Here is a 13,360-nt window from a genome sequence, read left to right as displayed (position 1 = left end):
AGTCTACACTTACAGGGGAAAATAGGAATTCATGAATAATGACAGACAACTAATGTTATAAAGTTAGAAATGTAATTCCAATTGATACAGTTATTTTTAGATTTTGGCAAAAACAGGGAGTGTATTTTCCCATAGAACACACATATGACCGGTTTAAAGAATGATTGTCCAACATCATGAAACTCTCAGATATACTATCAGTTTCTTGAAAGTATTTGTTAAGATTTGAGGTCAAAGATCAAGGTCAACGATCACTTGTATTTCAAAACTAGATAAGTGTTTAATTGTTCAGAATAATAATTAGTGATGAACATTGAACATAGATGTCGTTGGTTCATACCTGTCATATTTGTTTTTAGTAAACTTTTTAGTTACAAATTAGGCTGACTATACAGTATGGGTTTCCTGATTGTTGAAGACGTATGGTGGCATACTATTGCTTACATCCACTTCATTTGAACTCTGGTGAATAGTTGTCTCGTTTGCAATCATACCACATCTCCTTATTTTTATATAAGAGGTATGCAAGTAAGGACATCATGGACTTTTTACCAGTAAAGAATTAAGGTCTAACATCTTGTCATTGACCTTGGACAATAAAGGAATTCCACAAATTTATTAGATTTAAAGAATTTTATTAAGGATTAAAGGCCCTTGTTAATTAAAAAATAGTATTGAGTTGAATTTACAACTGAATACATATTTTGCAACAAACTTGTGTAAATGTACTAAATCTTATTTTTCTGGTTAGTATCTAAGCAAATCTAACTTTTGGTGTTCATCGTTGTTATATATATTTTGATCAAGTTTTAAAGAGATGACACAGTCTCGACAGTTTGGATTTTTTGGGTATAATTTGACTGGAGTACATCACATCTGTACGGAGGACATACTTTCTACCAGACAGAATCTTGGATCCCTCATGTAGGATATCATGCTCAAATATCAGCATTGAACCTAGAAATATAAAAAGTATAATATTGACACTTTTTTGGAGAAATTACATTGTAAATGTTTACTTCCCGTGTTAAACTTTTTGGAGTTTTTTTTTTGCCTTTTCAAATTCATCATTCAGGTTGCCAACAGGTTTCTAATCAAACTTAAATGAATTATCCAATATTCAGAAAAATAAATTGTGAAGTAGTGCATGCATGCCTTTTATGAAAGTAAAAACATATGTAATGTAAGGGGACAACCATTTGGTATTCTGATAGGGGATATAAACTTTTTTCTGCACACCATTTATTTTTAAATTTTGAGAGAAAGATCATTTTAGTAGACAATCTTATATGAATATTTCTTTTCATTTTTCATGCAAAACTATTTGCAATATTTTGTTGGTCAGGAGATTTATTTTTTAAGGAATTTAAAAATTGTGCCCTGTATTTGACCGATAAATCCTCGTGTAAAGTAAAGTGTTATTCCCATTGATTATTACCTGTTTGTGGGATAATTTCTGTTTTATCTTCCTCTAACATGCACAGAAATGTAGTGTTGCCACCCTCAAAATTCTACAACAGTAATTATTCACAAAATTTATTACAATAAATCCTTTCCAGACTTAAACACCTATGATCCAAACAAATGTTGTCTCCTCATGCTTTCTGTATAAAGTCACCATTGTTCTCAAGTATCGGCTTTTATGAATTAGAAACTGTTATATTGGACTAATATCATTTTAATATCTCACAAAACATGAGGTTAGTATATCATAGATGGCCCCCAAAAAAATAACTTTTACTGAAAAGATAATTTATAGTAATTCAGAGTACACATTTGATCTAATGCATTCTATTTTCCGTTTTTTAAGCAATTCATTAGATCTTCGTAAATTGTCTTTGCTCTCGTTCAAAGCAACTACATTATATTTTATTTGCGAAGTTTTCACACAATTTCAGTTTCTCCAGATTGAACAGTTTATTAAATATTTGTAAATAACATTGTACACGTATCCCCAATAAAAAATAAGAACATATTTTTTTTTATTAATGACTAATGTAAACAGAAATATATATGTCTCTGATGTAAATATCACAATCAATATATAAAGATCTCCAAAACAAAAATGTTTCTTTGATAGATGTTGTTTTTGCAAGTGATAAACTGGGATTTCTCACAAGTATCATTTCCCAGTAAGAAAAAAATTACTTTAAAAATTGGAAATGCCTACAACAAAAACATTAGCAAACGAAAAGTAATGATCGAACAAATTTCCTCAGTGTAAAAAGGATAAATTGCACAAAATGTATTTTAAAGTATAATCTTTACCATCTGCATCTTAATATATTACATAATTTTCTTTATAGATTACATGCAACAATACTTGCAACCAATGTTCAAGCAATATATGTACATATATTTGCATTCTAATACCTGTTTCATTGTAGTTCGATTTTAATCAATCTATATTCACTTAATTAAGAAATAAATTTATTTTATTTGGAAACCAAATTATATTATATATTATAACTTACTTGATTGAGATAAACCTGTACTGACATGTAACTTCTGTCTCCATCCTCACTGACGTAAGATCCATCTAAATGGGGATGAAAATTGTCACCCGGATTATACCTCAACACTCTTATTCTGTAAATATATATATGTGTTCACCCGATTATACCTCAACACTTTTATTCTGTAAATATATATATGTGTTCACCCGATTATACCTCAACACTCTTATTCTGTAAATATATATATGTGTATATATATGTGTTCACCCGATTATACCTCAACACTCTTATTTTGTAAATATATATATACACCCGATTATACCTCAACACTCTTATTCTGTAAATATATATATGTGTTCACCCGATTATACCTCAACACTCTTATTCTGTAAATATATATATGTGTTCACCCGATTATACCTCAACACTCTTATTCTGTAAATATATATGTTTACCCGATTATACCTCAACACTCTTATTCCGTAAATATATATATGTGTTCACCCGATTATACCTCAACACTCTTATTCTGTAAATATATATGTATACCCGATTATACCTTAACACTCTTATTCCGTAAATATATATATGAGTTCACCCGATTATACCTCAACACTCTTATTCTGTAAATATATATATGTGTTCGCCCGATTATACCTCAACACTCTTGTTCTGTAAATATAAATATGTGTTCACTCGATTATACTTCAACACTCTTATTATGTAAATATATATATGTACACCCGATTATTACTCAACACTCTTATTTTGTAAATATATACATACACCCGATTATACCTCAACACTCTTATGTCGTAAATATATATGTATACCCGATTATACCTCAACACTCTTATTCTGTAAATATATATATGTGTTCACCCGATTATACCTCAACACTCTTATTCTGTAAATATATATATGTGTTCACCCGATTATATCTCAACACTCTTATTTTGTAAATATATATATACACCCGATTATACCTCAACACTCTTATTCTGTAAATATATATATACACCCGATTATACCTCAACACTCTTATTCTGTAAATATATATATACACCCGATTATACCTCAACACTCTTATTCTGTAAATATATATATACACCCGATTATACCTCAACACTCTTATTCTGTAAATATATATATACACCCGATTATACCTCAACACTCTTATTCTGTAAATATATATATATATATATGTGTTCACCCGATTATACCTCAACACTCTTATTCTGTAAATATATATATATGTGTTCACCCGAGTATACCTCAACACTCTTATTCTGTAAATATATATATACACCCGATTACACCTTAACACTCTTATTCTGTAAATATATATGTACACCCGATTATACCTCAACGATCTTATTCTGTAAATATATATGTGCAACGTTACACCCGATTATACCTCAACACTCCTATTCTATAAATATATATGTACACGTTTTAAGTATAATCCAAATTAGAAATTTTTATATAATTTGAATTATTTGTTAAGCATGTGACATTCTAGTCACTCATGGTATTTTACCATTGCTAAACATTTATTGAACTACGTCTATCAATAAATAACTTTTCATAGAATCCACAATATTGGTTGCAATTATGAATAAAGGTGCATGTCTAGTTGAGGATGTTATAAATTAAGAATTTATAACGTTATAGTGGATTCTGGGTGGGTCTGTGGGCTGTTACCTGGCTCGTGGAAAATGTTATTCAAATAAGGTATGATTTCCTCATTTTGTTCACAATTTATGCTTTCAGCCAACACAAAAGCTACCATGGGCCAATTACCTCAAATTTCTGGTTATGCTTCTGCAAACATACCTTTCAGTCAAACCCACAACTTTTCTGTTATTCCATATTTCTGGAATTAGATTACCAACTCGTCTCCACATCGTGTCTGCAACTTCTTTTGATTCCAGAGTACAACGTGAACAATTTCCATACTCATCTATTTTATAGCTTCCACTTAAAAATAGATATTAAATATTCACTGATATAAAGTGAGCTTACTGATCTCTAACAGAAATTATGGGTATTCTGATCGTTTAATATGAAACTTCATCACATATTTATATGTTTCCATTTTATTTCAACGTCAAAAGCTTATCTTATATTTTCTTGCTAATTCTCACACCAACTATTCACAGGTCTAAACATCATGTGTTACCATATTATTTGTTTGTTTGATTTGTTCTGCGTTTATTTTTGTTTTGTAACTATTATTTATTTATTTTTGGGAGAGGAAATCAGCAATTCAAAAAAAAAAAGAAACAAAAATACATGAAACAGTTTGTGTGTTACTTAATTATTTCCATGTTTATAGGACGCTAATCTGGAGTACAGTTCTAAAAACAATCTTATACTTTATTTCTTTCCACCAAGATCCAATTAAGGTATGAGCGAATTTCGCATAGTTTTACTCCCAACTTTAAATCACACCTATATGCACTTTAGAAATCTGTGTAAAGTCGCACAATAATTATGTTGATAACTTTCTTTTCTTGACAGACATTTTATAAAAACAAGATTAATGAATATGTGGATATTGATCCCTAAACTTAATGTCCGTATCCCCGTTCTTTTGTATGTATGACACTTTCATTGGTCATCTCAATAAAAACGGATTAGGAAATATACACGAAAGAACAAGATCGGCTAGACATTGTTTACATCAGTTCAAAATCCTCAAAACCCTGGAAAAGTTATATAAAGTAGAAACAATTCATTTTTACCTATGGAAAGAGGTAGGAATACCGTCCTATAACAAGTATTTGACAACAAAGGCTATTCATTACGTTAACTGTAATTACTGGCCGTATTTTGGTAATTTGAACTTCTGTGACGTAATGGTTTAAAACACAAAAGTTTAAATGATAATTTTAGTAAAACTACATGAACTTAAATAATACAATAATGAAAATGTCTATGTGCACATCGGTGCGAGTACAAGATATTTCTCCTCAAACTACAAAATGCCTATCAATTAATAGAATCATAGGATTATCTGGTGATCGTATAGTGTGGTCCATAAACGGTAATGTTAATACGAGTGGTTCTGTAATACAGTCACATGGTAAATATTTTGAAACGTTTGGGAACTTATTTGAACAAGCTAAGTAAGCTAACTATTTTCCATACATTTATTCAAGTTGATCAATTTCAATTTCTGCCTTTTGGAATGGCATGTTTGTACCGAGAAAAATTCAAAAAAATTAGAAAAAGTGCAAGAAAGAGCACTAAGATTTGTGTATGAAGATTATTCAAGCTCAAATAAACAGTTGCTGGAAAAGGCTAAGATGCCTTCACTGCATATTAAAAGACAAAGATCAATGGCAATTGAAACTTTTAATATAGTTAATAAATTAGCACCTGTCTGTTTACATGATCTATTAAATGTAAAAGATTGTAAATATTCTTTCAGATATAGTAATATACTGGATATTCTACATGTAAAACTACACAGTTTGGTAAGAAAAGTTTTAGATTTGCAGCTGCTACTCTGTGGTACAGCCTACCTGACCATTTCAGGACTGAAAATAGTTTTTCTCAATTTAAGAGCCTTAATTATACAGTCCTGGAATGGATCAAAATGCTGTTGTTCTGCATGTAGATAAGCTTTTTCATATTTTTAGTAATTGCTAAATGATTGCATTATGCCTTAATTTTTGCATGTGTGCTATATTTTTATTTGTGTATAATTTTTAGTTGTGCTTCAATTTTTAGTTTTGCTTCAGTTTTGGCATGTTTAGATGTGTAGCTTAGTAATACTTTACATGTATTTCAATATGCCTGTGCTGTTTCTATGCATTTGAAATAATAATTGCTGCTGATATATCTTATCTGCTTGTTCTGTGTTTTAATGTTATGTATATGTTATTTATATTCGGTAAAAAGCTATCAAAAGCTTATATGTGTATTGTTATATGTGAACCGAATCAAAATAAAACTTTCGTACTCGTATTCGTATGGTGAGGTACTGATGTTCTAAATCATAAATTTATTGAAAGTCAGTTAATGTTCTGGATACTAAGGTATACATCATCATTAGGTTCCTGGCTTCTTAATTAGTATTAATAAAGGACAATTGGTTTGTATATCACCAAGGCTAGGTAAATGGTCATCTGGCATATTGGTTTGTCTGATATCGGGGTTATAACATTTATATATTATTAGGTGCAACATAGGTATATATTCAACTATGTTACACTTCTTATGTATGAACCTTACGATTTGGATAAATTAAATTATTTTGATTTTAAGAAATAAATAAAAGGTTTGTTAAAGCCAAAATAAAACGGTCGAAATTTGAGTGAAAGTACATTAAGATATTGTTTTAACTCGAGCAAGAAAATTTGGCTCTGAATGTGGCCACAATGGCAAAATATGTACATACCATAATCATGTCAGGAATCTCGATAGGTTTCTTATGTTATATCTTTAATCATTAATGTGTTTTTTTTGTTTTTTTTTGTTATTTGGAGTGTGTTGATGTTGGTTTGCAGATAATTTCCTGTTTAGTTCATTTACAACTTGTATAGACTCGGGACGAGATAGACATATTGTATAAATAGACACCCGTCTATTACTGGAGACTGTATTTGGCCCAATAGAGGTCTTCTGTGTATATTTTACTTATTTTTGTCGTTGTGTTGCTGTTCCATTGACGTCTATCCTACATCTAATTTTATTCATACAGTTTGAAATATTCTATTTTGTATATAAATAATGTCTTCAACAGCATTTTGAAGGAATAAATAATCTATTAATCCTCTGAAAATGTCGAAAACAACTTGGTTACCAGCGCACATATAATAGTATCATTGAGAATGTATACAGTATAATAAGTTTACAAAAAGGAGTACTGGTGCCGAATATGTAATGGTTATTTTAAAACTTTAAAGAAAGGAAATTAACAAAACACGTCTATAATATGAATGTAAGTTCCTAAATGTTTAAGCCATGTATAGTTGGTTGAATAACAATGATAAATACTGAGATTCCTACCGTCTTCCTTTACAGTTTAAAAATGTTGGTTCAAATCCTTTATCCTCCGCCTTTTTGATTAGAGCGTCACATTCCTAATAATATAAAGAAAATACCGTCCTGAATATGCATATAACATTTCTTACTGGATGTTAACGTAGCTGACAAAGGAGCAACATGTTTGCTACTAAATGTTAAAGAAGTTGGCAAAGGAGCAACCGGTTTGCTATTGAATGTGTACGTAGCTGACAACGGAGGTACAGGCTTGCTATTAGATGTTTACGGTGCTGATATAGAAACATAACATTCTGAATATGCATATAGATTTTGCAACTGGTTGTTAGTGTAGCTGATGAAGAAGAACAGGCTTGCTATTGGGTGTTAAAGTAGCTGACAACGGAGGTACAGATTTGCTACTAGATGTTTACGTAGCTGATAAGAACATGACATCTTGGATATGCATATAACATTTGCATCTGGTTGTTAACGTAGCTGAAAAAGGAGAACATGTTTTCTTCTTGCGTTGGCTGAAAAGGTGTAACAGTTTTGACACTGGATACTAATTTAGCTGACAAAGGAGAACAGGTTTTTCTTCTGCATGGTGTTAGCTAACAAAGGAGGTACAGGTTTGTTATTGGATGTTAACAAAGCTGACAAAGGAGGTACAAGTTTGTTATTGGATGTTAGCGAAGCTAACAAAGGAGGCACATGTTTGTTATTGGATGTTAGCGAAGCTGACAAAGGAGGTACAGGTTTGCTATTGGGTGTTAGCGAACTGCTGACAAAGAAGGTACATATTCGCTACTATATGTTTACGTAGCAGATAAGAAAATAACATGCATAATGTTGGATGTTAACTGAACCGATAAAGGAGGTACAGGCTTGTTACTGGGTGTCAAAGACCAAACAAGGAGATTCATAATTGCTATGGTATGTTAAAATAGCTGACAAAGGAGATACAGGTTTGTTACTGGATGTCAAAGACCCAACAAGGAGATTCATATTTGCTATGGTATGTTAAAATAGCTGACAAAGGAGGTACAGGTTTCAATGACAAAACATGTCAGTAGGAAGACAGAAATCATAATTTGGTCAAATCATTTAGTTTTCACTAATTTTGTAAGGATTTAATTATCTTTTAATATTCAGTTATACTGTATTAAAAGCATGCTTATATAGTCTTATGTAAGCGGTTGTACTTCGGAGCAGATTTCATATATTTTTGTATATTACTGATATTTAACTATGAATAAACCATTATCCTTTGACATTTTCTTTATCTTATCCAGTTGTTGTAGTCCCTACCTTCCTAGAATAAATAAGCAATTTTCCATTCCATCGTCTTTGAAAATCTAATGAAAATTGTTAGTCCCCACATTCCTGGACAAAACTTTGTAATAATTTAGCCAGTTTCCCTTCCCATTGTGGTGGTAAATCTATAATGTTAAGTGTTAGTTCCTACCTTTTTGGATAAAACTTTATGTAATAAATACGCCAGTTTTCCTTCCCATTGTTTGGGTAAATCAATTTGTTCCCTGGTTATGTCTTCGCTATCCATTATACACTGTTGCACTGGAAATAAAACAAGGTCATATCTTATAAGAAGGACAACACCCAAACGCAAACGCAAGCATAAATCTTAGAAATGTCATGTTTTAGCTTATTCTTTGTTCATCTGACAGTGTGAAAAAAAAAACAACCCACAAGACTGTGTCATACACTTCAGTTTTCTAAGTCCTTTGGTTTATGGTAGAAAGTCGTTTCATAGGAAATCCTACATCTTCCCAATTTCGATAGCTATACGAACAGCATCTTGATCATCAAAAAACATTTCATATAAGAGCAAACAAAGTCAAGACAGTTTTAAATCAACGTACCGAAATATTTCTCATGCTCTTTACTTTTCTTGCCGTTTGGATATTTCGGCAAAGGTCGTTGTATCGTTAACGGCGACTTGTGAACTTTAAATGACTGTCTTATTAAATGACTGTCTCATTAAAGTAATTCTTCCAAATCTTTCCTATCCAGTAAAATTGCATGAAATAATATCTTGCTGATGAATTCGTAGTCCTTTGGTGATGGAATAATATATACAACATTTTAAACTTGCAAAGCAGATTTGGCGCATTTACCGAAAGGATTTTATAAAAAGATATATACAGTTATATCAATAAAAACGGCAGTATAGGAAAAATGGTCGAGTACAATATTAAAAATAAATCAGTAGTTTTTTTTTTAATTTTTATTCCGATAATAGTTCGTATCCTAGTCTTACGGTTAACAGATTACCAGGAATGCCAAAAGATACATTTTTCATTAACCTAACTTAAGACAGTATCGAAAAGTTGGTAAAACCTATAAATTTTTCGAATTTTCTTGCTTGGCATCTACAGAAATGGGATTATTATACCCTACCTTAGAGGTAAAATGCATACAAAATATCCACAAATTCATACACGTTATATTCCGAGGAGTTTTATAGCTTCAGAATATATTTACGCATTAAAACAGTCATGAATTCGTTTAATCGGGCTAATCCATTTTTATGAATGACAAGATACGAACAAGAGAAATAACTTGTAAGTTATTGTTGTGTGTAATGCAACATGTTGGTTTTCTATTGAACAATAAGTAATGTATTGTCATAATCTACACTGATTTTCTTTTATTTCCCTCTTTTTGATTTATATTCATTTATAATCTACAGTCAGATGCATTTTGGATGACGTTCACAACGCCCACGAATAAAATTAATATAACGAATAAACCAATAAGTTGATATTCTTTATCAACAGACTGTTAATCACGTAGACACAGGTCATGTGTCCAAAAGATTTCTACAACCTTTAATACAGAAAGAAACAGGCGATGTGTCCAATAATATTCTACTACCTTCAATACAGAAACAGGCGATGTGTCCAATAATATTGTACTACCTTCAATACAGAAACAGGTCAAGTGTCCAATAATATTCTACTACCTTCAATACAGAAACAGGCGATGTGTCCAATAATATTGTACTACCTTCAATACAGAAACAGGTCAAGTGTCCAATAATATTGTACTACCTTTAATACAGAAACAGGTAATGTGTCCAATAATATTGTACTACCTTCAATACAGAAACAGGTCAAGTGTCCAATAATATTGTACTACCTTCAATACAGAAACAGGTCAAGTGTCAAATAATATTCTACTACCTTCAATACAGAAACAGGCGATGTGTCCAATAATATTGTACTACCTTCTATACAGAAATAGGCGATGTGTCCAATAATATTGTACTACCTTCAATACAAAAACAGGCGATGTGTTCAATAATATTGTACTACCTTTAATACAAAAACAGGAACAGGTCAAGTGTCCAATAATATTCTACTACCTTCAATACAGAAACAGGCGATGTTTCCAATAATATTCTACTACCTTCAATACAGAAACAGGTAATGTGTCCAATAATATTGTACTACCTTCAATACAGAAACAGGTCAAGTGTCAAATAATATTGTACTACCTCCAATACAGAAACAGGTCAAGTGTCCAATAATATTGTACTACCTTCAATACAGAAACAGGCGATGTGTCCAATAATATTGTACTACCTTCTATACAGAAATAGGCGATGTGTCCAATAATATTGTACTACCTTCAATACAAAAACAGGCGATGTGTTCAATAATATTGTACTACCTTTAATACAAAAACAGGAACAGGTCAAGTGTCCAATAATATTCTACTACCTTCAATACAGAAACAGGCGATGTGTCCAATAATATTGTACTACCTTCAATACAGAAACAGGTCAAGTGTCAAATAATATTGTACTACCTCCAATACAGAAACAGGTCAAGTGTCCAATAATATTGTACTACCTTCAATACAGAAACAGGCGATGTGTCCAATAATATTGTACTACCTTCTATTCAGAAACAGGCGATGTGTCCAATAATATTGTACTACCTTTAATACAGAAACAGGTAATGTGTCCAATAATATTCTACTACCTCCAATACAGAAACAGGTCAAGTGTCCAATAATATTGTACTACCTTCTATACAAAAACAGGCGATGTGTCTAATAATATTCTACTACCTTCAATACAGAAACAGGTCAAGTGTCCAATAATATTGTACTACCTTCAATAGAGAAACAGGCGATGTGTCTAATAATATTGTACTACCTTCAATACAGAAACAGGCGAAATGTTCAATAATATTGTACTGCCTTTAATACAGAAACAGGTCAAGTGTCCAATAATAGTGTACTACCTTCAATACAGAAACAGGCGATGTGTCCAATAATATTCTACTACCTTCAATACAGAAACAGGCGATGTGTCTAATAATATTGTACTACCTTCTATACAGAAACAGGCGATGTGTCTAATAATATTCTACTACCTTCAATACAGAAACAGGTCAAGTGTCCAATAATATTGAACTACCTTTAATACAGAAACAGGCGATGTGTCTAATAATATTGTACTACCTTCAATACAGAAACAGGCGATATGTTCAATAATATTGTACTACCTTTAATACAGAAACAGGTCATGTGTCCAATAATATTGTACTACCTTCAATACAGAAACAGGTAATGTGTCCAATAATATTGTACTACCTTCAATACAGAAACAGGTCAAGTGTCCAATAATATTGTACTACCTTCAATACAGAAACAGGCGATATGTCCAATAATATTGTACTACCTTCAATACAAAAACAGGCGATGTGTCTAATAATATTGTACTACCTTCAATACAGAAACATGTCAAGTGTCCAATAATATTGTACTACCTTCAATACAGAAACAGGCGATGTGTCTAATAATATTGTAGTACCTTCAATACAGAAACAGGTCAAGTGTCCAATTATATTGTACTACCTTCAATACAGAAACAGGGGATGTGTCCAATAATATTCTACTACCTTCAATACAGAAACAGGTAATGTGTCCAATAATATTGTACTACCTTCAAAACAGAAACAGGCGATGTGTCCACAAGTATTCTGCCTTCAAAACAGAAACAGGTAATGTGTCAAATATTATTCCACGTTCAATACAAAAACAGGTCATGTGTCCAATAACATTGTACTACCTTCAATACAGAAACAGGCGATGTGTCCAATAATATTGTACTACCTTCAATACAGAAACAGGTCATGTGTCTACAAGTATTCGACCTTCAAAACAGGGTTGTTGTCTCTTTGACGCATTCCCCGTTTCCATTCTCAATTTTATAGAAGTTTTTTCTTAAGTTGCGTACATAATAATTCTAAAGTCCCGTGAAGGATGAAATCGCTAGACTTTCAACATATAAGTTAGTTATAAATATAATCAGTATTGTTTTTAGCTAAAAAAAATTTAAAGGTTTTATAGAAAGATAGGTGGAAGTCGATTACCAATTACGACAGCAAAAAAATCACACTCTTCAATCTATTAAAGTACGTCAATTAGTAAAAGAAATCTAATTTTCTAATGATTAATATGAAAATTAGATGTGGTATGATTGCCAATGAGACAACTATCCATCAGAGACCAATTGCAAATAACGTAGATGTAAGCAACTATAGATAACCATATGACATTCATTCATGAGCAAAATCTAAACAATCTGGTCTGGTCACGCAATGTTTTCACGATCAAAATAACGCGTTGTCTCATCTTTCTCATCATTTTTGAATAAAAATCAACAAAATCCTTCTTTTTGAAAAATAATTTTAACATTTTCAAGGAAAACATTAATTTCATTTACTGTACTATCTGACCCACAAAATAGTTTGATTTAAATATATCATGATTTGTTGCAATGTGACCACTATAGATCCAAAACGTGTTTTTGTCTTCATGATTATGTGTCGCCTTTTGCGTTTTTCTTAAAATGTACTGCATTTTTCTTTTAATTG

General features: G+C 31.4%; 1 protein-coding gene across 1 annotated transcript; it reads right to left on the bottom strand.

The window, feature by feature from the left end:
- Nucleotides 1–656: 656 nt before the first annotated feature.
- On the bottom strand, nt 657–10,005 carry LOC127705365 (uncharacterized). Its single transcript, XM_052209671.1, has 7 exons — nt 9,870–10,005; nt 8,917–9,026; nt 7,476–7,549; nt 4,293–4,436; nt 2,475–2,589; nt 1,439–1,511; nt 657–957 (listed from the first exon to the last, which is right to left on the bottom strand). Exons 2-7 carry the CDS (start codon nt 9,010–9,012, stop codon nt 803–805), a joined length of 657 nt encoding a protein of 218 aa, XP_052065631.1. The 5' UTR covers nt 9,013–9,026; nt 9,870–10,005; the 3' UTR covers nt 657–802.
- Between the last annotated feature and the right edge of the window lie 3,355 nt (nt 10,006–13,360).

This window comes from Mytilus californianus, unplaced genomic scaffold (assembly GCF_021869535.1).
Source record: "Mytilus californianus isolate M0D057914Y unplaced genomic scaffold, xbMytCali1.0.p SCAF_6, whole genome shotgun sequence".
Classification (NCBI taxonomy): Eukaryota; Metazoa; Mollusca; class Bivalvia; order Mytilida; family Mytilidae; genus Mytilus; species Mytilus californianus.
Note: the sequence above shows the minus strand (reverse complement) of the source record. Positions and strands in the feature narration are given on the sequence as shown.

Excerpts from the sequence above, each read along its gene's own strand:
- LOC127705365 (XM_052209671.1), bottom strand. The coding sequence starts at position 9,012 with ATGGATAGCGAAGACATAACCAGGGAACAAATTGATTTACCCAAACAA. Across the intron at positions 4,437-7,475 it reads TTAAACTGTAAAGGAAGACG|TGGAAGCTATAAAATAGATG; the intron begins GTAGGAATCTCA and ends TCTATTTTTAAG. Across the intron at positions 958-1,438 it reads AGAAATTATCCCACAAACAG|GTTCAATGCTGATATTTGAG; the intron begins GTAATAATCAAT and ends TTATATTTCTAG.